Raw genomic sequence first — 22,214 nt, 5'->3', positions numbered from 1 at the left:
CTCAGAAGTGATCAAAAGTTATTTTTAAAACTTTAGAATGCTTTTTTCCAACAGAAGTCTATTTTGAGAACAAATCAATGCTTTCAACTTTCCACAAAATCTAATTAATAACATTTTAAACTAAAATTAATGGTTTTCATATGGTAAATTCAACCATATCAGAACTTGTGTTATTTTGTCTTATATTAGTCTGTGAGTTAGAACCAGATTCAAATGTTCATACTTTTGTTCCAATTTTAGTGTTCTAAATCTGTTCTATTTTTCAAATTTTGATATGGTTGAGTTTATCTAAAGAATACTGGTAATGTTTGTTGTATTAATTAATTAATTAATGTGACTCTAAAAACCATTTAATTTTTCACCATAACTATTTCACTTTTAAACTTACACATCTTCCTTAGGGACCAGGTATAGTTTTTGGCATATATCATAAGTTTAATGCTTCACCCAACATTGTTCTTTGTACTAAACTTGTTTCAGCCACAAATCTATAAGCCTATGGCTATGAGTGCCTTAATATACAGAGTAGCTTTTAATTTCATCAGACTTATTAGAAAGAGTTGAACATTATTTGATTAGCAATGATAGCATCTGTCTGTCACAAGATCAAGTTTAATACATATGTAGTAAGGTTCAAAAATTCTTGTTTCTCTTTACTGCAATACAATATATAAACAATGAATAAATGCTATTTTCAGGAACCAAACAAATTGTTTTTGATCAGAAATATTTTTGTCCTTTTATAAGAACATCCTCAGCAGTAACTCTTAAATGGCAATGGAATGAATACATTTTAGAATGCTGTTACATAGCATTTATTTATTGTTTATTTTGTTAATACAGTACCAAGAATGGATGTATTCTCTGTTACAGTATATACCAGACAATTCTATAATTGCACAACTTCCATTTCTTATATGTCACAGATTTCATTACTTGTTGCATTAAGTGCCTTTGATATATGACATTTTTCTTTTCCATGTATTTTTTTTTATTGGGATGTTGTAAACTGGAAAGTTATTTTATTTTGATTTTGTGGTTATTTATAATTTCTTATTAGGCTGAAAACTGTAGGTTGCATTTGTATACAATATTAAAATTTTGATCATTAATTTTTTGTGTAAGCTTTCTATTTTTTCCATTGTATATTATTTTTTTGGTCCATGGTTTTGAATATGGTTTAATAAGGCTATTTTTATATTCATGGTTTATAGCCATTTCTTTGATATACTGATACTGTAATTTTTTTACTTTACTGTATCTTGTATATTCATATAATGTGTGAATATTCTTTTTATGAGGGCTATGAAGGTTGTAATCTTGTATGTCCATGGATCATCTGAGACTAAGAATATATACAACAGATAAAATGTTAGTATTCTAATGAATATGCTTATTGAAAGTTATGCACCCAGATAGAATTGTCCAATTGTAAATCTCAGCATACAGATATGTAAATGATGATTGGTCCAATTGAATGCCAGGGAATGTTACCGCAGTACCTTAAAAATCATTACCCCAGTATCATGCAAAAAAATTGCACAGTGTTCAGAATTTTCAATGCACATGTTGTTTTAAGGTCTTTGAATGCCAGCCATGTCTGTCTGGTGAAATCAGACATTTTGCTCTACTAACAGTGCTTGAGAAAGGTCACATCATCAGATCATCATAGCAGGAAGGCTGTTTCACCAAATTGCATGCCAGATGGGTTATTCTGATCTGACTGAGGAGATGTTGGTGACAATGAATACATCAGGGCATGTACTGTTTGCTGCATAAATGTTTGCATTTAATTCTAAGCAATTAGCATGAGTATAAGTTGAGCACATGCAGCCAAGGTCAATTTTACCTGTTATCAAATCAGTTTGAAATGGACTGGTTTGTTCTACAACATGTTAGGTGAGGAAAATGATTGACGGGCATTTTTTAGGTCTCTCTTTCAACAATACTAATTGCTGCTTACCATTATAGCCTTGTATGCATCACTCACACAATGCCATGTGCACATGGCTAGAGTTTTTATTGTAAGGTTGTGAAATTATGGCCATTGCATACCAGAAATTATGATTTTATCATTTATTTAGGTAATTTTTTTCCTTCTCAGGTTTCCTATGTTTACTCTTTTGAAATTTGATTGGATAAAGGGAAGAAATAAACATATCAAATGTCACTCCCCTGTAAATTACAAAAGTTACAGTAATCAAATTAAGTTTAATCATTTCATTTATAAAACATACAAAGTATAGTATAAGGATGAGGTAGATATATGCAAAAATTTCCATGAATTTTATCAGTTTCACCAATAAATATTTTTATGAAACAAAAATTTTCATTGTGATGGCAGCAATTTTGCAATACAGTAGAACCTCGAAAACTCGGCTCTCGATAACCCGGCACTCCGGATAACTCGGCCACACACTGGCAGGGCAAAAAAATCCTTAGTTAATTAATTTTCATTATAGACAGCTTTATAAAAGTATAAAAGATCTCATAAAGTATTTTTCTGAGATCTGTCTTTTCAGGTAAATTACTGTACACAGTGTATTCATTAATTTTCATTTTCATGTAGTAAAGGCTCTATGCCTTCATAAAGGACGTACTTTTCCTTTGTTTAGGGGTATTTGGGCAGTTTATTCTCTGTTATATTCTCAAGTAAACAATACATACAAGTACAGTATAGTATTTTCTGAGGAAACACTCGTACTTATTTTTTTAACTCCATTCCTGATAACCCAGCATTTTCACAAACTCGGCCACCCTTCGGTCCACATTAGGCCGAGTTTTCGAGGTTTTACTGTATTACAATAAAAACTTTAGTCATGAAGTGTATTATAGCCTTGCGTGAGTGATGCACGCAAGGCTATAATAGCGAGCAGCAATTAGTATTGTTGGCAGAGAGCCCTGAAAGATTCCCATCAGTCATTTTCCTCACCCAACATGTTGCAGAACAAAACAGTCCATTTCAAACTGCTTTGATAATAGGTAGAACTGACCTTGGCTGCATGTACTCAATTTCTGCTCATGCTAATTGCTTAGAATTAGATGCAAACATTTATGCAGTGAACTGTATATGTGGCAGGCAGGCTGGCTTGGATGTCCCAGACTTCCAAAAGAGTCATAATCTCATTGTGAGATAGCACAGCTACAATGTCATTTTTGTATCTTTGTCCATTATCCAAAAATAGCTGGAAGCATTGCTAAGGAACCCTGTCTCTTCACATATCATAGATAGGAATCTAGCAGAAGAAAATTTGCATGCACAGTGACCACTACATATTCTACCATTAGCATCCCATCATTGTTTGGTTTGTTTTCAGTGGTGTAATGAAAGAAGCATGGACTGCTACAGTGTAGCAGCGTATTGTCTTTAGTGATGAATTCTGGTTATATTTAGGAACAAATGACTGCCATGTTAGTGTGGAAAACCACTGATGAAGACTTCAATTGTTTAGTAGCACATTGCTTTGATGGTATGCTGCTCTGGGGAGCCATCTTGTATGACAGTTGATCATCTCTATTAGTGGTATGATGGACATAAATGGCACAGTAATACATTTAGGAAATTTTGTACCCTTGTACTTTCTTTTACGGCAGGGCTGCAAACAGCCATTTTCCAGCAAGATAATGCTTGGTCACATAGACATATTCTTGAGAATGTAACTTATCATATTACACTTCCTTAGCTTGCCCAGTTTCTCCAGATTTGTTGCCCATCAAGCACTAATGGGACCAGATGGGATGCCATTTTGATCATATACCATTGTCAGTAGTCTGGAGCAGTAGCAGTGGCTTAGCTACATGTTCAGTGCCCTGGAGCAAGTAGAATCTGTGCGCCCCCTTGATCCTCAGAAGAGGTCTTGTGAAATTTATTTTTAACATTTAGTTTAAAAAAATATATCTAATTATTTCAATTTAAAACCTTACTTAATAATAATTTATATGAGATTCAAGGCATTTCAACAATAAGATATTCAATTTAATAAATACAAATATGATATATTCATATATTTTTTATCTACTGGATAAATAGAATACGACAAAATATAATTCTTTAAGTATGGAGTACCTAATAATATTTACTACATAGTATATTAATTGTATTGACAAAATGTATGCAGTTTAGTTTCATGACAAATATGTAATAATACATAAAAAAAAACTTCAAAATTGTTATTTTCTTGCTTTTTCATTTGCAAATCAGTCAGTCACTTTCTCCAGATCAAATTGACAAGCTATTGTTTTTTCAATTGATACAGTAGCCAGAGCTAAGATAGTGTTGTGACATGCTGCTTCTTAAATAAGCTTTGATTAATTTTAGTTTTGCAAAACTTTGTTCTGCTGTCACTGTCGTCACCCATAAAGTTAAAAAAAATGAGGCATGCTGCAGTAATGTTGGAGAAGCTACTTGAGGTTGTGGTGTGAATTAAAAGTAGTTCAGCAACTTCACATTTAGAAGTAATTTCTTTTAGCCTACTTAAGTATAAAAACACATTTTAAATCGAAGCAGTTGAGGTCCAAAACTAAGCAAAATGTTGGATGGATATGTTGATTGTAACAATTCTGATCCTTCCAGAATATTTTTATCAGATGATGCCACAAGATATGCAAGTGATAAGCACTTAAAAAGTGTACATAATTGTTGAACGGATTCAAATCTAATAGTTAATTGATTAATTATTAAATACAAAATTTTTTACAAATGATTTTACATGTTTTTATTTCACCATTTCTAACTTGCACCCTCATGATTCGTGCACCTTATCTCCACGGTAGCTATGTCTCTGAGCAGTAGTTGCAATAATTGTGGACAAATTTATAACAGGATAACATACAGTGTCTGTATCCCTCTATCCCATACTGTTGCTACTTGTTTCTAGGAAAGAGAAGTAGCTACAAAGTTGTAAAAGTTTCACAGGAAATTATCTCTGCGATATATATTCATTTACTATGCTTTAAGGTAATGTCTGGATCTATGAAATGCACATTCAAGTTTAAGACCTTACTTATATAAAAATAAATACAGTCTGTATCATTTTGCCAAAAATAACTTATGTTTGGTTTCTTCTGTTATACTTTAACAATGTCATTTATATATCATGGATAACATGTAATTTTTGTTGAATTTCACAATTATTTTTTGTTTTAGTTTATGTATTACTTTTCTCTTAAGATGTCAGCTATAGAGTTACCCATTGGTACCCTTCTTTATTGTATGTACAGTACATTTCATTATTAAATTTGAAAAATGATTAATAACAGGTATTGTGTGCTAATTCTAATAAGAGTTGTTGATACTTTTAAGATTTAAGAATCACTTGGAACAATAAATCTTTTAATGCATTAAAACATGATGAAAGACATATAGATTATTATAAAGTTGCAAAATCAAAATTTTTAGTTTATTTGAGAATGATTTATCATCTCATGTTAGATTGTTTAAAACAAATATATCTAGTGTAGTAGGTATATTTATTTAGAACATTCTAACACAATGAATTATGTATCCATTCTACAGCAAATATCTGCTAGTTTGTATGGAGAACATGGAGAACAAATGTTTTCAGTGATCTAAACTACCATCATCAGGCTGTTCTAACATGTTAGAATGTGTTGTGTTGATTATCAAAAAATTTTTCTGAATACAATTATAAATATTGTGATGATTGTTTTTATAATAACTGTAATTAATAAAAATAAATACTAATTGTATGATGATTTAATATTTTTTAACTTCTAATGCTTTGAAATTATAATTATGGTCTCTCAGACCTAACCCATGTGATAACGAAATATTTTTTCATCCATGGGTTGAAGAGTTAATTACTGTAAATTAAATAATATAAACTTTTTTCAAGAATTTAAAAAGTGTAGTTTTATTTCTTTTATTAATTCAAAACCTGCTACACTGTAGAGGATAGTAGAAAAACTGTTGTACTGAAAAACAGTACAACAGTGAATGCACAACTATGGGTATGGTGACCATACGTCCTTTATTTAAGAGGACAGTCCTTTATTTCACTGCTCTGTCCTCTAACTTTATTTATTTTATAAAATAGGCATTTTGTCCTTTATTTTGTAAATTCAATGCAAAGTTTAAAAACTTTTTTAATAATATATTGAACAAGTTAGTTTCGTGTACGCCATCGCGATCAGTGTTGTCATCATGTCCATACGTTGCTACATAGAGCGCGGTAGTGCAGTGTGTCGCCAACCGAACGGCCCTTTGACAGTACCAAGGGGCGGACACTCTTATGGGGATTTTTGTGATAGTTTTTTAACTTTCTGGTTGGTGGATGATACACTTGGAGCGTTGGTGAGCATTCGTCGACACTTGTCGACAATCTTCGGGGGCTCGAGCATGTGACATATTTACTGTTAATGTGCTAAATAATTGGGACATGTGTTTTATTGAAATAGAGGTGTTTGAATGGGTCACATTACTCAAAATCCCTTTGTGGGTGAAGGTAGAGGAAAGCTAGATTTTTATTTCGAATCATTGGTCTGTAAATATACTCGACAGTGAATTATTTGATGAAGTTTTGTGTGTAAAAAAATATGTCACAAACGAAAAGATCGACGAATGGCGACAGAATAACAAGCCCTGCCATCAAAAGTGGGTTGAGATTTTTGAACATTTTACAGCAAAAAATTGCTTTCAAAAACATTTGTAAAATCGTAGAATTTTCTTTGTCTCCCTGGATCTAATGCATCGTCGAACGAATATTTTCATTGGTGAATAATATGTGGACGAATGAAAAAACCCAGTTAAAAGTAAGCACATTATTTCTGTCAAATACAACTTTCAAATGAACTGTATAGAATTTTATGACTTTTTAAAGCGTGAACCAGTGCTATTAAAAAAAATTAATTCTACTGAAAAGTATCAAAATTAATGTTATTTGAATTTTTACAATGTGTATGTATGTGTAATAAATGTTATAAACTTATGAATTTTATAAGGTTTTTTAATTTTCTTCAATATGTCCTTTATTTTCCCCCAAAAAATATGGTCACCATAACTATGGGTAATGTGGCAGTTACTAAAATCTCTTGAGCCACTCACTAATGAATAGCTCAAAGATATAGATTTAAATGTTTTTCTTGAAAAAGAAGAAAGATAATAAATCATAAAGAATGTTATACTAAAGGTTTTAGAATAAATGTTTTCATTTTATAACAAATGCATTAACATTTTTAAAAAATGTATTGTTGTTTGTGATTTTTTGCAAGTTCATGATGTAGAAAGAGGTGGTGATCAATGAAGCTCTATAAGCAAATTTTACAGATAAAGTGAAGATAGGAAAAGCAAAATACTTTAGATTTTTTATTGTAAAAAATAATTGTAATATTATATTCTGTTCTGAATCATTAAGTATTTTTTATGAAAGATTTGTAAAATTTAGAGATATCCATGTTTAAAAAATAATAAAAGTTAGTATAACAAATAGAAATGAACAAAAGTTAAAAAATAATGAGTACTTAGCATGAAAATAGCACATTATCCTGCTTAATACAGAAATTTGCTTAATGTACTTTTTTTGAAATGTGTTTTTCACATTAAATGGGTGCCATATGTAATTCTACTATTCATATCTTAGTTCTTGTTGAAGTTGATACCTTAGGTATAATGAATTTGTAATAATGTATTAGGTATTAGGTATAATAATGTATAATGTATTAGGTATAATAATGAATAATGAAATTAGGTATAATAATTAGATATACAGAATGAATTCATTATAATTATATTTTTGTACAATTGTAACAGATTTATTCTGGGAATTTAATGTATCATAAATAATTTTAAAATAATTGAATACCATGAAATCTCAGTTGCTTTGAAAATAACAAATACAAGCAAAATGATATAAAATTTGAATCATGCCAAACTTATAATTTTTGTCTTGTTCTATTTGCTTAACTTTTCAGTTTTTTATTTTGGTCATTGTTTTTCATTTGGTGTTTATTCATGAAATAAAAATACTTCACATTCTTCACTCAAAAATCACAAATAGGCAAATAGGTAAAAAATTATGTCAGGCTACTTTGCAGTGTGGTGGAATCTGTAAACAAATAGTCTGACTCTGGCAAATTTGAGATGTGTGACTCCGACTCCGACCTGTCACACTAGAATTCCTTTTATAAGGAATCCTGGTGTGTCAGTATATCACTGGCTATTCGAATATTTTTATCTGAAATTTCTCTATTAAAAGTTGTTCTAAAATTGATGGTGAGAATCAAAAAATGGATATAATGAATCTATCTTGGAAAAACTTTCCTGTACATAAAGAAACATACATCTTAATCAGCCAAACAAATTCCACTTTTGTTAGTTAATTATCAAAAATTGATTTAAATTTAATTATTTTCAATAAAAAAAATTAATTCTACTGAAAAGTATCAAAATTAATGTTATTTGAATTTTTACAATGTGTATGTATGTGTAATAAATGTTATAAACTTATGAATTTTATAAGGTTTTTTAATTTTCTTCAATATGTCCTTTATTTTCCCCCAAAAAATATGGTCACCATAACTATGGGTAATGTGGCAGTTACTAAAATCTCTTGAGCCACTCACTAATGAATAGCTCAAAGATATAGATTTAAATGTTTTTCTTGAAAAAGAAGAAAGATAATAAATCATAAAGAATGTTATACTAAAGGTTTTAGAATAAATGTTTTCATTTTATAACAAATGCATTAACATTTTTAAAAAATGTATTGTTGTTTGTGATTTTTTGCAAGTTCATGATGTAGAAAGAGGTGGTGATCAATGAAGCTCTATAAGCAAATTTTACAGATAAAGTGAAGATAGGAAAAGCAAAATACTTTAGATTTTTTATTGTAAAAAATAATTGTAATATTATATTCTGTTCTGAATCATTAAGTATTTTTTATGAAAGATTTGTAAAATTTAGAGATATCCATGTTTAAAAAATAATAAAAGTTAGTATAACAAATAGAAATGAACAAAAGTTAAAAAATAATGAGTACTTAGCATGAAAATAGCACATTATCCTGCTTAATACAGAAATTTGCTTAATGTACTTTTTTTGAAATGTGTTTTTCACATTAAATGGGTGCCATATGTAATTCTACTATTCATATCTTAGTTCTTGTTGAAGTTGATACCTTAGGTATAATGAATTTGTAATAATGTATTAGGTATTAGGTATAATAATGTATAATGTATTAGGTATAATAATGAATAATGAAATTAGGTATAATAATTAGATATACAGAATGAATTCATTATAATTATATTTTTGTACAATTGTAACAGATTTATTCTGGGAATTTAATGTATCATAAATAATTTTAAAATAATTGAATACCATGAAATCTCAGTTGCTTTGAAAATAACAAATACAAGCAAAATGATATAAAATTTGAATCATGCCAAACTTATAATTTTTGTCTTGTTCTATTTGCTTAACTTTTCAGTTTTTTATTTTGGTCATTGTTTTTCATTTGGTGTTTATTCATGAAATAAAAATACTTCACATTCTTCACTCAAAAATCGCAAATAGGTAAAAAATTATGTCAGGCTACTTTGCAGTGTGGTGGAATCTGTAAACAAATAGTCTGACTCTGGCAAATTTGAGATGTGTGACTCCGACTCCGACCTGTCACACTAGAATTCCTTTTATAAGGAATCCTGGTGTGTCAGTATATCACTGGCTATTCGAATATTTTTATCTGAAATTTCTCTATTAAAAGTTGTTCTAAAATTGATGGTGAGAATCAAAAAATGGATATAATGAATTTATCTTGGAAAAACTTTCCTGTACATAAAGAAACATACATCTTAATCAGCCAAACAAATTCTACTTTTGTTAGTTAATTATCAAAAATTTATTTAAATTTAATCATTTTAAAGAAAAGATTTAAATACAATAAATGAAAAAAACAACGATTTGATTAATAAATGACATAATAAATTGGTTTGCAAAATAGTTTCTCTCGCTTCAGCTACTATGAGAATAGTTCATTTCCAACCAACTGTTGACTAAACTCAAATATATTGTAGAATTTTAAAATATGAATTTTGCAAAAAATATACCAATCATCTTGACCAATGCATACATTCCTGCCCCAAGAAATTAAACCAGTAAATAATAAGTTGGAACAATCCTATTAATTATATTTTGCAGTTTTGCATCCTCATCTAATTTGTTGCAGTTAGATTCTTATCTCAGTTTTATTTTTCTATTGTGTTTCTATTGACTGTTTTAAGACCAAATTATATTATAGAAGCAATAATAAATAGGTATAGTAGGAAGGCAATGAAAAAGTTAATTTGTCAAAAAAAATTGATATACAAAGAAAAATACAAGATAAAAAATATTGTCCAAAATGAAAGTCAAATTTTTTTTGGAAGTTTCTCTTTGGTAAAGATATAAATAACAACACTAAGCCCGAATAGTATATAATAAATTACCAAACGATCACCTAAATATCGGGCTATAATACGGCTAATTAAATGATTGGAATAAAGTAATTTGACATTAGGGTAGGCGTTAGGTGTTGGAGCCTAACGCCTACCCATAAAAGATGAATATAGAAATAAATTATCAATTGTTGCTTTCATTTTGCTATTTAATTTTGTAACTTGTGATTTAAAATTCCATTTGATTCAAAGGTCACTTCTAAATAAACAATCTCTGACTAATTGAAGGGGTAAAGTTTCTAAATACAGTTTGGTTTCTTTTTCTGATATTTTATTATTTCTGGAAATCATTATTTTTGTTTTATTGGGATTAATTGTGATAGTTGCAATGGTTTAAAGAATAAGTTAAGTTGGTTAATTTTCTTTTGTAGAGAAATTTTTGTCAGTGCCATAAGAACTAAGTCATCTGCAAATAATATATAATGAAAAGATTTACCTGCAATTTTGATGCCATCAGTGGAGTTTGTAAAGAGTTGTCAATTCCAGTCAGATAAAAATTAAACAGGTATGGAGAAAGCGGATTGCCCTGTAGAATTCCACGGGATCATTTAAATGAAGAAGATAAAGAGATATGTTGTTTCCTTGAATGAAAGTATTATAGTCTGAAAACAACTTGAGCACTGTGTAGGAAAACTTTTACCTGCTCTTTTCTCTCTCAAATTTTGAACAAAAAGTGGTACATAGACCATATCAAAAGCTTTTTCAATATCTATAAAAGCTGTAAATAGTTTCTTATGTTTTTTAGACAAGTGAAGTTTAATGACTGATAGCAGCAAAAATGTCGCAGGTTCTGTGCCTCTGCTTTTTACGTATACATATTGAAATTTGGATTCCAAATCCATTTCACTGGTTCCATCATTGAAATTTTTTTTGCTAAAATTGCCATAAGGATTTTTTTAAAGTAGGTAAAAGAGCTATTGGTCTGTAATTATTAGGAAGGAGTTTATCTCCCCTTTTGTATATTATATCATATAGAGCCAAACAGAATTCCATGAATTTGGATATAAAAGAGTGTTGTATATTTTGTTAAATAGATCAAGTAATTTAGACCTTGGTTGAATTTGGTATTAATTTAAGAAATTTAATTGGGATATGATCACTTCCAGGTGATGAATTACTGTGCATCCTACTGAGTCATTTAGTTCTTCCATTGTCTAGATATTCGTTATGAAGTGGTTTTATAGTTGAAGGTAATTGAATAGAAGGGATTTTTGGAAATCATCAATAGAAATTTCACCATGTTTCAAAATTTACTTTTGGAGACTTATTGCTGGAATCAATGTTAATCCAGGATTTTTGAATTGTTGACCAAAAATGTTTACTTTTTCCTTTATCATTTATTAGAGTAGTTTCCAAGTTTACAAAGTATTTTTTTTTCTTTGCTTTAAGTAAGTTGTTACAGATTTGCTTAGCTTTTTTATAATTGATGACGTTTTGGTTATTTGAATTTTTCTAAATAGTTTTAGATCTTTTTGTTTTAAGTATGCTCTCTATAGAATCTATGTGCTCATTGGCTACTTCACTTATGTGCATTTTTCCCTTCCTTCCATTTCAATTTCATTTTATAGCATTCAAAATCAAACCAAGGTTTTTTTGAATTGAATAGTTTGTTTTTTCACATTTTTAGTTTGTATATATTTCTTCATTAATTGTTCGATGAACATGTAAGTTTCAATACAATTTGTTTCATTTATGTCAGAAATACAGTTAAATTTATTTTCTATCTCTTCTTGATATCTTGAGGAATTATAGATTTTTCTTTGATAATTATTGAATTTGTCTTATCTTTTCTTCTTTTTTTTCTGTTTTCATCAAAAATTTGGCAAAGATGGAAAAATGGTCCAATGCATTATAATTTAATATTTTAAAGTCTGCACATAAATCCAGCAGAAATTCAGAACAAATAGTAAAATCAATAGTAGAGCTTCCATTATTCTCTACACAAGTAAATTCAGCATGATCATCAGATATTATGCGATCATTGATTATGTATATTTTAAAATTTGTTGTTATATTTATCATACTTGTATTTAATTTATTACTACGTTTATCCTTTGAAATTTGAGTGTTTAAAATCAGGTTGTTAGAACCGTTATACCAAGAATCTTTTATTTCAGCAATATGAGAATTAAAATCTCTCAAAAGGAGAATTAATGGTGTAACATGTTGCCAGAGTTCAAATGATTTAAAAACTACTTTTGTATCTGTGTATTTCAGTGTACCTGATTAAAATGTCTATTCATGGAAGATTTTTTTATTTGCTTCATTTCTGACAATATATTTTTTGTTTTATGTATATGTGTATATTTATAATTATGCCTACCTACTATAACTTTGTTAAAATTGGTAGTACTTAGATAAGAATGCACAAAAATTGCCAAAACTAGTTGTAAAAGTCTTAATATATTTACTAAAACAAATATTTGCCTGCTTTTTAAAAAATTTTAATTATAAACGCGTTAACATTGATTGAACTATCTGACTATCTAGTTTCAAATTGAGACCAGCAGTTGGCAAAACAGTTTAAAATGTAAACAAAATTTTATTTTAATTGAAAAGTATTATATTTAATTATTTTTAATATTTAGTATGTTTACTTATATTGATAAAACAACTTTCTCGTTATAATTATGAAAGTTTTTGTTATGATTCACAGGTGATGCTATAATTAAATTTTCAAATGTGATTCTGAGTAAAAATACTTCTTCGTGCTAAGTTTACTGCCATTTTGAGTTTTAAAAATTGATTTTTTAAGATGAGTTGGTCTAGACCAGTGATTCCCAAACTTTTTCGAGCCATCACCCACTTAGTTTCATAAAAGTAGCACCCTTAACACATTTTCCTTTGTGTGAGACTTGAAAATATTCTTAGGAAAACTTTTCTATGAACCTCACACTTTGTGTTTTTACAAAACATTGTTCTTGACATCTGGAAACCATTAAATGCAATGTTTTTTCTTATTCATTTTAACAGGAAAGGGAAAAGTTGTTTGTGACCTCAACCTTTGCCTATGGTCACCATTCAGTACCCTACCTCCTAGGAAAAAAAGCAAGTGAGCACTCCCTTGCTGCTCACTTGCTTTTTTCCCCTAGATTTATTCACTACTTACAGAGTGGCAGTAGTACCCACTGTGGGAACCACTGGTCTAGATATTTGTGAGTCCAGTGAATGAATTTAAAAATTGGTTAACTCATGGTGATATTTGTTCAACTTGTTGCATCATTTGCCAAACCTCATTTTGTTGCTCAAATACAATGGAGTTAAATCATTTACAAGACATTTTCATTGCAAGAAGCATGAAAAAAGTGCATCTTCTCATTTACCTTCACTTCCTTTAGTCATTGCAGTGGCCAATGAAGCAGTTTCCAAATATTTTGCACTAACAGAATAGATAGAGCATAAAAAAATCACATCTTTAAAAAATCCAACAATGAATTTAATAAAATAATAACGTTTTCGACCAGCTTCACTGATCGTCTTCAGTTATGACAGAACAGAAAAATAGAATGTGAATACAAAAATTTAAAAACAATGAAATTAAGAGATATTTATTCATTTATTTTTACTTTTTATTTTTATTTTATTTCTGAGGTTATGTATTTTATTAATCTCAACTACGTTTTCNAGATATTGTTTTTTAAACTTTTGTATTCACTTTCTATTTTTCTGTTCTGTTGTAACTGAAGAAGGTCAGTGAAGCTGGTCGAAAATGTTATTATTTTATTAAATTCATTGCTGGGTTTTTTAAAGATGTGATTTTTTTTGCAGTTTCCAAAGATAGTGACCCTACATGACATGATGAGATAGTTTGTTGAGTAAAGGGGAATTAGATGTAATTTCTTTCGGGACAGTGTTGCAATATCTACTATATAAAGCTGAAAAAATGGGCATTCTCTTTCTATTACTGTATGCCAAAAATGGCCACTAGGGTACCCCTAGCTATTATTTAAATTAATTTAAATTAACAATATAAATTATTTTATATTTTTACAGTATAATATTCAGTATATTATTATTTTTATTTGTAATTTAGTATGCCCCGATGCCTGCACTGGGCCTTCTGACTTGTTAACTTATATTATCTGAAGTAAGATTACAAATTTATTTTTGAAGTACATAATAAAAGCATGCATATCCACATATAAATGGAAAATTTTTACGTTTCTTTCAAAAGATTGATTCTTGATTTTCCAATCATTTTTCATTCTTAAGATTGATGTTTATAATTAATAAATGTAACATGCTCATAATGTAAATCATGAATTTTTCTGAAATAAAATAAACTTTAGAAAGTATTTAAAAGAATTGGAGTTGGGAGAAACTTTGGTATTGTCCCATTGCTAATTATTATTTAATTTGAAATAATTTAATTAATCAAAAACAAATTCAGTTAGAAAGTATAAATAATTAAATACATTTGTTTAATTAATATATTACTATTATTAATATAGTAGTAAAATATTTAATTTTAATAAGTTACTGAATTATTATTATATTATTACATCCTACTAATCTGTGTAAAAATTTCAGTTGGAAAATTTAATTTTGGACAATTTTGAATTTCGTACTCATTGTATTTTTAATCATTGAAGAATAAAAAAGAAAAATGTCTTATGAGAAAGAAAATAGATTGTCATCATTTAAGTTATTAAATGAAGAAAATGAAGTATCTCCAGTTACAAATTTGACTAATAATCTTGGTAATTTATCAACTTTCAAGTAAGTTACATTTTGTTTTAAACTTTAATAATCTTTATATTTGTAAATAAAATAACATTAAGATATATTTTAGTTTTATGGAAACACCAAGAAGAATTTTGACTTTTACGGATTCTCCTAATATAAAATTCTCGCATTATTCCAATGCAGTTCAAGGTAAGACAGCTTTGTTTCTTATATATGAATCTGTTTTACAATATTTGAATAGATTTCGTTATTTTTCTTCTTTTTATAATTGTTCTAATTATCTTATATTATACTGTGTTGATAAATTATTTACTTTTTAATGAAGGTCATCAATGTGAGAACTGAGGGGGTTAGTTGTCCCCACTTACCGGCGGCTCTGTCAGAGGATGGCTTTATAGGAGGGCAAAATAAAATTGAGTGGGGAGGTCAGTGAGTAAGTTGACAGGTTCCCAAATGAATACACAGGTTGAACAAGAATAACACATTTAATAAACAACTATAAAATAGTACATAACAAAGGCTAAGGTGAAGATCTACAAAAATTCTATTCTATATTGCGACAATGATTCGTCTTTCTTATGAAACATCTAATCTCTAGTCTCTAAGTTATGAGACGAGAGAGTGATTTCGCAGAGAGAGATTTCACAGAGAGAGAGTATACAAATAGATATCCAAAAACAAATACCTCTAAGTTTCCGATCCATAATATGGGTCGTTGGTAAAAACGTTCCTGGATCGTCACGGCAGTATGGCGGTATTGGTCAGTAGATGTGGCAGTCGATGTCCGCCTTGTGAATGTCCGCCTTTTGGGGATGGCCGCCTGTGGACTGCGTCCAAACCCTCTTTATACTATTTTTGAGGGGGTGAGAACTATGACATCATTCATGATTTATACGCACACCTGTTCGTGTGTTGATGTCTAGACCTAGCTTGTACTGACAATTGACACAGAGAAGTTTGTTTAATTTATTGCTATCAGTGTCTAGAAGATATGATTTTATAATATAAATTTCTATAGGTTTGACGGCTCTCATCCATAAATTAACATTCATCTGACAATAATTTCTTTAACCTGGTCAACTATCTAGATATTGTTTATATCAAACGTCGCGTTTGACTACGAAGGAGGCGATTTATTGCCGTAACCACGTGTCACGTGCAACCAAAGAGGGGGTAAAAACATCTCTTATTCCCGTCTTGTTGATATTAACGTCTATAGAATTACCTTTAAACAAATGGAGGAGATTTCGTTTATTGATATACTAACGATTTTTTTCGAGGAGATCATCTCGGTCATTGACCGCAGAAGTCCCTCTTTTTCCCTTTTTACCTAATCACAAAGTTTATTAGACTACTCCAAAACAAAAGGGTTTTGGACCGTCACATCAATGTATAATAAACAAATAAATATTTGTAAAAATAGTAAACAGGAAAGTTTTTATCAAGAAAAAAACTTGATAAGTAAAATATTAAAATAAATTTTCTCTTGAGATATGACATTAAACATACATTTGGTATAATGCATAAAAAAAATTTTGTTAATGTATTTAGTAAAAATTAAAACAGATATAAAAATTTAGGTGAAATATTCATATTATTTTACTACCTAAAACTCTTTCTATGAATAAAAATTTTATTAATGAATTTTTGTTATTGATTTTAAAATAAGCTAATTTTTTTGAAGGTATGGTAAAGGCCTCACTTCTATTTATTATATATCAAAGAATTAACTAAAATGAGTAACAATAAATAATTAATTGTAATTTAAAAGATTTTGTTGTTTGTTTATTAATAGGTAATAATTCTCCACTAAGTCTTAATTCTCCAGGAAATCAAGAAAGGTAACTTTTTGTAATAAAAATTGTTTAATATATTATATCTTGTACTTTGAACAAATCTAACTTCAAATGCAAAATTTGATAAAAAATTCTCTTCAGAGTTTGAACAATGTTTTGAAGTTTGAACTGCACACACAGTGATAAAATGCACTTGAATCATAAACACAATCTATTGTATGTCCGAGTTATCTCTCGCTCTCACTCTTGTGTACGCTTGTATGTTTTCAGTGCTTTTTTCATTTTATTTTTGGTGTGTTTGGTTATATATACTGTATTGTGTGATGTTTAATGATTTTTAACAATTTCTTCCTGCAATTTTTCTCATTGACAACTTTTGGATGTCTCATATGTTTTGTATTCTTCAGTTGAAAATTTCCCAAATGGAACTTTTCAAATTACATTTGACACATTTGAAGTTTAGGACCATTTTTCCTATACACATTACAATTCTTTTTTATTGTTTGTATGGTATTATATCTTTTCCAAAACTTATAATGCATAATATGCTCAATATGCTTTTTATCCATCAAGACATTACTTGATTTTATTCAAACAAAATGTGAGGTAAAAAGTCTAAAGTAAGATTCTAAACAAAGAATATAATCTCACATTATCTATATGTTAAATTTCACAACTGTTATAATTAAATCACACATCTATGTTAAGATGTTAAAGTTGACAGTGTACCAGCAGTAAATGCAATTTTCATTTTATTATACAATATTTATGGTTTTTGTGTTTTAATTTATTATTAGGGAATTTAATTGTACTACTCTAACAGCAAACAGCTTTGGAATATAACCAAAAAATGGAACTAAATACACAGAACTTGAATAATACACACGCAGTGGCAATGTGCATGTGCAAAATTTTTTTACAAGAATGTGGAGCTAGTGATGATATGTCAATCTATTATATAAGTTGACCCACAAAGAAGGCACATCCAGCGTGGGGTGTTGCATGGATTTAGCACGTCGGTAAGGAGCATCTCCCATAAATACACGAGGCTTTTGTTACCACACTGTTTGAGCACACAGGTCCCACAAAGGGGTGTATTGGTGTTGCAACATCATTCTTGCTAGCTCGGTGTCGCACTTGCCTGCCCTGATAGATTGCTGGTGTTCAGAAATACTGCAAGACAACATTCTGGATGTCGCTCTGACATACTAGGTATGAGTACCAGATGTTGTACATTCCAAAGGGGTAGAATAAACAAATAGAATAGAATTCTCTGTATTTAGTTCCATTTTTTGGTTATATTCCAAAGCTGTTTGCCGTTAGAGTAGTTCAAAATCATTATTCGATAATTTAATTGTATTATTTTTACCTTAAATTATGTGTATTTGCTGTTTTAAGTTTCTCAAAATTGGTACTGTTTGGGGTCTGGTAATGGATTAATTCACTTTCCATCATTTCTAATGGGAAAAATTGATTCAGACTTTAAACAATTTGGAGTTTGAACAACCTTATAGAATGTGTTAAATTCAAAGTATGAGGCACCATTGCATAACTATTATAGATCTGATTTAATAAATTGTTTTTAGTCGAATCAATCACTGTGATGTTTGGCAACCAAACATCACAGTGACTCATGTAAACAAGCTTCTTTAATTGTCAAATACAATACTTTTCAAGTGTATAATCAGACAATAGCACTTTAAATAAAAATTACAGCTTTTATTTAAGATAAAATGTGTTTTGAAAGTGATGAATTAAATAATGTCATTACTAAACTTTTGCAAGTTGCAATTTGTTGTGCTGATTTGAAGTTTTGATTCTTGCATGTTTAGACAACTTCACATGATTCTGATTTTATTCTCAGTCATCCTTTAGCTATCATCGCTTACAAATAGATATGGATACACATGGATCATATCTGCTATAAAATCTTGTATTTATCTCAGGAAAATTGGTATTAAGATATTTAATATACCAATTCAAAATTAATAAAAAAAAGTTAAAAATGATACTTTGTTATTTATACACATTACATATTATAAATAGTTTCTAGTAAGAAATGAGAATCTAGAGCACAGCATAGTTTAAAAGGTTAGGTTCTAGATGATTGTCATAAAATAAAATGAATCACAATTTTTTTTTCACTTATCAGCATATAAAAAGAACTGAAAAACATATATATATATATATAAAAACATCACAAAGACTGATGCATTAATACTAAACCAAACGATTCCTGGAATTAAGCATGCTGTTTTATGCTACAAGTAATAATTAGAAAATTATTAATTGTAGTATAAAATAGGATGATTAATTATGGCCAGAAACATATTTACACTATTATTTTTAGGTGCACAATAGTGGTGCAAGGTCTCAAGAAAAGTGCAAAAGTAAAAATAAATTTTAAAAAATGCTGCATTATTGCATTGCAACCTTAAAATATCCTTAAGATCTGAGAATTATAAACATGAAGATTATTGAAAAGTATTGTATTAGCACAATTTCTCTCAGCTAACTGTTTAAAGGAAGGTATGCCTGTACAACTTATTTAGAATCCTTCAACTTTAAATCTAAAAGGAAACCACAACAACAGTAATAAAATAATTAGAGCAAAATTTCCAAATAATCAGTGGTAATAAAGCACTCCAAAAATATCTTAAAAATTGCATTAATTACTTTAATCTTTAACATTTCAGCTGTATTTAACCAAACTTTTTCAGGATAAACTTACAAACAAATTATTGTATAAGTTAGTATAAGCATTTAAATTATATATTATGGAATGTTTTAAATTTTCACATTTTGTTCAAATGCAACTGTCTTTCGTTTGTAAGTTTATTTTTCTTTTATATTCTTATTTACTTTCTGAAGTATTTATTGTATATAGAAATCATAATTAGAAAATCAACTAAAATAAAATATTCAACCTATAAACAGGCATAAATCTGATACAGAACTAAATAGATATGTATCACAAGAGGATTTTATTGAGCTGAATTGAATTATTAGTCTTATGTTTAAATTGTAAGTAATTTCAATATTGAAAATCATTGAGATTGGTTATAGAAGCTCTCTGATCTTAGTCTGATCTTAATTACAATTATAAATGTAATTTATTTTGACATTGTGATCTACTTCAAAGAATTTTACACAAATTTTAATAATAAATTGCAATATACTTTTAATAGTTTTATTTATATATTATTACAAATTTGTATAAATATCTTGTTTTTATTGTAGAATTCTGTCAGATGGCAATTACGTTTAAAAATAAATTTGAAGATAAAGTCTGTTAAAAAATGAACCACCATTTATTCATGTTTAGTGTTCCAGAATACAAACTTTTGACGACCGACTTTTCTTTGTAGACTACTTAATCATCAAAATTAAAATTTATATTACAGAACACTAAAAGTAAATAAACAGTGGTTCCTGATTAAACAGACTTTATCTGCAAATTTATTTTTATTTTTATCTTATTTTTAGTTTTAAATTATTTGAGTTACATATTTTTGTTATATTTGGGGTGTACAACAAGCCAAAAGTCCTAAACACCAAGAGCTGGATTTACAGGACACACAAAAAACAAGTCTCAGCTTTTACATGTTACAGCTGTGACAATTTGTGACTGTAAGGCATTACATTAAGCCAGATTGATCCATGGCAGTTAAGTTGATAACAGAATGAAGGGTTTTTAGATATAGGCATCAGAAAGTCAGCATTGCACAAAAGGTCCCAAGTACTCAATATATTTCTTATAGGTGGCACTTGGAATCCTGAAAGTTGCACTGCTATTGTGACTTAAGATGATTTGGTGATATAGACAGGTGACAAAAAGGTTTTCCATGTTGAATGGTTTTACTGGATAATGAAATTGTCAAGTTTTGAAACCAATTATATTGTAGGATTGTAAAAAAAGGCCAGTTGACTTTCTTATTACCATAAAGAGCTGAATATGAACTTCAAAAAGTCTCAAGTGTATGCCATAAATAGGACTTTTGGAGAGTTGCAGTGATTTTAACACAACTGAGGTGCAAATCCTATATTTGCATTTATGGCTTTTCCATTTATAATAGGGTCACACCATCTCTGGAGGTGTTGTGGACACTCGGAAGTAATATAACTGAATAGAAATCTGAAATTGGGTGGAACCTTTTCATTTTTGCTCACCTCAGTTATGATATTATTATTCTTTTTATTTTTTTTTAATTTTTCATATATTCATTGTGTAGATTACAATAAAAATATTATCTTAGTTCTGTTGCATAAAAAAAGGGGGTTATTCAAATTATAATAGTTTATCCTGTTCTCCTGAAATAATGTGTGTGAATATTCCAAAAGCTATCAAACAAATTAGTTCATGTTATTGCATTTTTAAAGATGTTAAACACACAAGGCAGTTACAATAATTTCTACTAATTGTTTACATTTTAAATTTACCTTATTACTTCACATTTAAGCTGCATTTTTTATTCCAGTTTTTAAGGCATAAAATCAGGGTGCAGCTTAAATTCAAAGCAAATATTTTAACTTCTTATTTCTGTCAATTTCCCCCTTCCAACTATTGGGTCTTTGCTTTATGTTCTACGCATGCGAATAGTATTATGATTGCTGATAGCAATACCACTGAAAAAAAACCACTATTTGATAGCAGCTGTTTAGAATTGAATTTTAAATTTTTTATTATTCATATTCATTAATAATGGAAAAACAGTTTACATATGATGCTGAATTCAAAAGAAAAATTATATTGTGCCAAAGAAATTGGAAATTGTGCATTTAAAAATTTCTTAGAGAAAAATGCTTTTATCAAAACATAAAAAACAATAAGAACAAAAATAGTGCTAATTAAAAAAGCATTTTTCTTTTCTCTTTGACAATTTGAAGTTATTGTTCATTTTAAAAAATTTTATCATTTATTTTGATATATATGTATAAAATTTTCAATATAATTATTTTTAATGTATTTTGTAGAGTTTTTCGTGTTATTAACATCGATAATGAGGAAAATAAAGCTAAAGGCTGTTCCAATATACAATCTCATCATCCATATTCAGTAAGCAATATATGATTTTAATTGTAGAAATGATTTTTATTTATCCAATGAATTATTTGAATTTTAATTTGAATATTCACAAAATTAAAAACTGTTTTGAAAATTAATTAATTAATTTTTATTTTATTTATTTATTTTTCCTATTAAAATAGATCAATATGAGAATAAATTATTTTTAAAATAATACAAAACAAATGAAAATTAACCATTTACATTAGAACATT

At 28.6% G+C, this 22,214-nt stretch overlaps 1 protein-coding gene across 1 annotated transcript; it reads left to right on the top strand.

Annotated features, from left to right (window-relative positions):
* Positions 1-252: 252 nt before the first annotated feature.
* Positions 253-22,005, top strand: LOC111624357. Its single transcript, XM_023367185.1, has 5 exons — positions 253-301; positions 14,983-15,171; positions 15,245-15,327; positions 16,934-16,979; positions 21,909-22,005. The coding sequence occupies exons 2-5, from the start codon at positions 15,059-15,061 to the stop codon at positions 22,003-22,005; spliced, it is 339 nt and encodes a 112-aa protein (XP_023222953.1). The 5' UTR covers positions 253-301; positions 14,983-15,058.
* The last annotated feature ends 209 nt before the right edge of the window (positions 22,006-22,214 follow it).

This window comes from Centruroides sculpturatus, unplaced genomic scaffold (genome assembly GCF_000671375.1).
Source record: "Centruroides sculpturatus isolate CEXI.00-Female unplaced genomic scaffold, Cexi_2.0 scaffold9, whole genome shotgun sequence".
Lineage (NCBI taxonomy): Eukaryota > Metazoa > Arthropoda > Arachnida > Scorpiones > Buthidae > Centruroides > Centruroides sculpturatus.
This window is presented reverse-complemented; position numbering and strand designations above follow the sequence as displayed.

What these genes read in the sequence shown, in the direction of transcription:
- LOC111624357 (XM_023367185.1), top strand. Translation starts at nt 15,059, where the DNA reads ATGTCTTATGAGAAAGAAAATAGATTGTCATCATTTAAGTTATTAAAT. An exon ending in GGTAATTTATCAACTTTCAA is followed by an intron (nt 15,172 to 15,244) that starts GTAAGTTACATT and finishes GATATATTTTAG; the next exon opens with TTTTATGGAAACACCAAGAA. An exon ending in TTATTCCAATGCAGTTCAAG is followed by an intron (nt 15,328 to 16,933) that starts GTAAGACAGCTT and finishes GTTTATTAATAG; the next exon opens with GTAATAATTCTCCACTAAGT.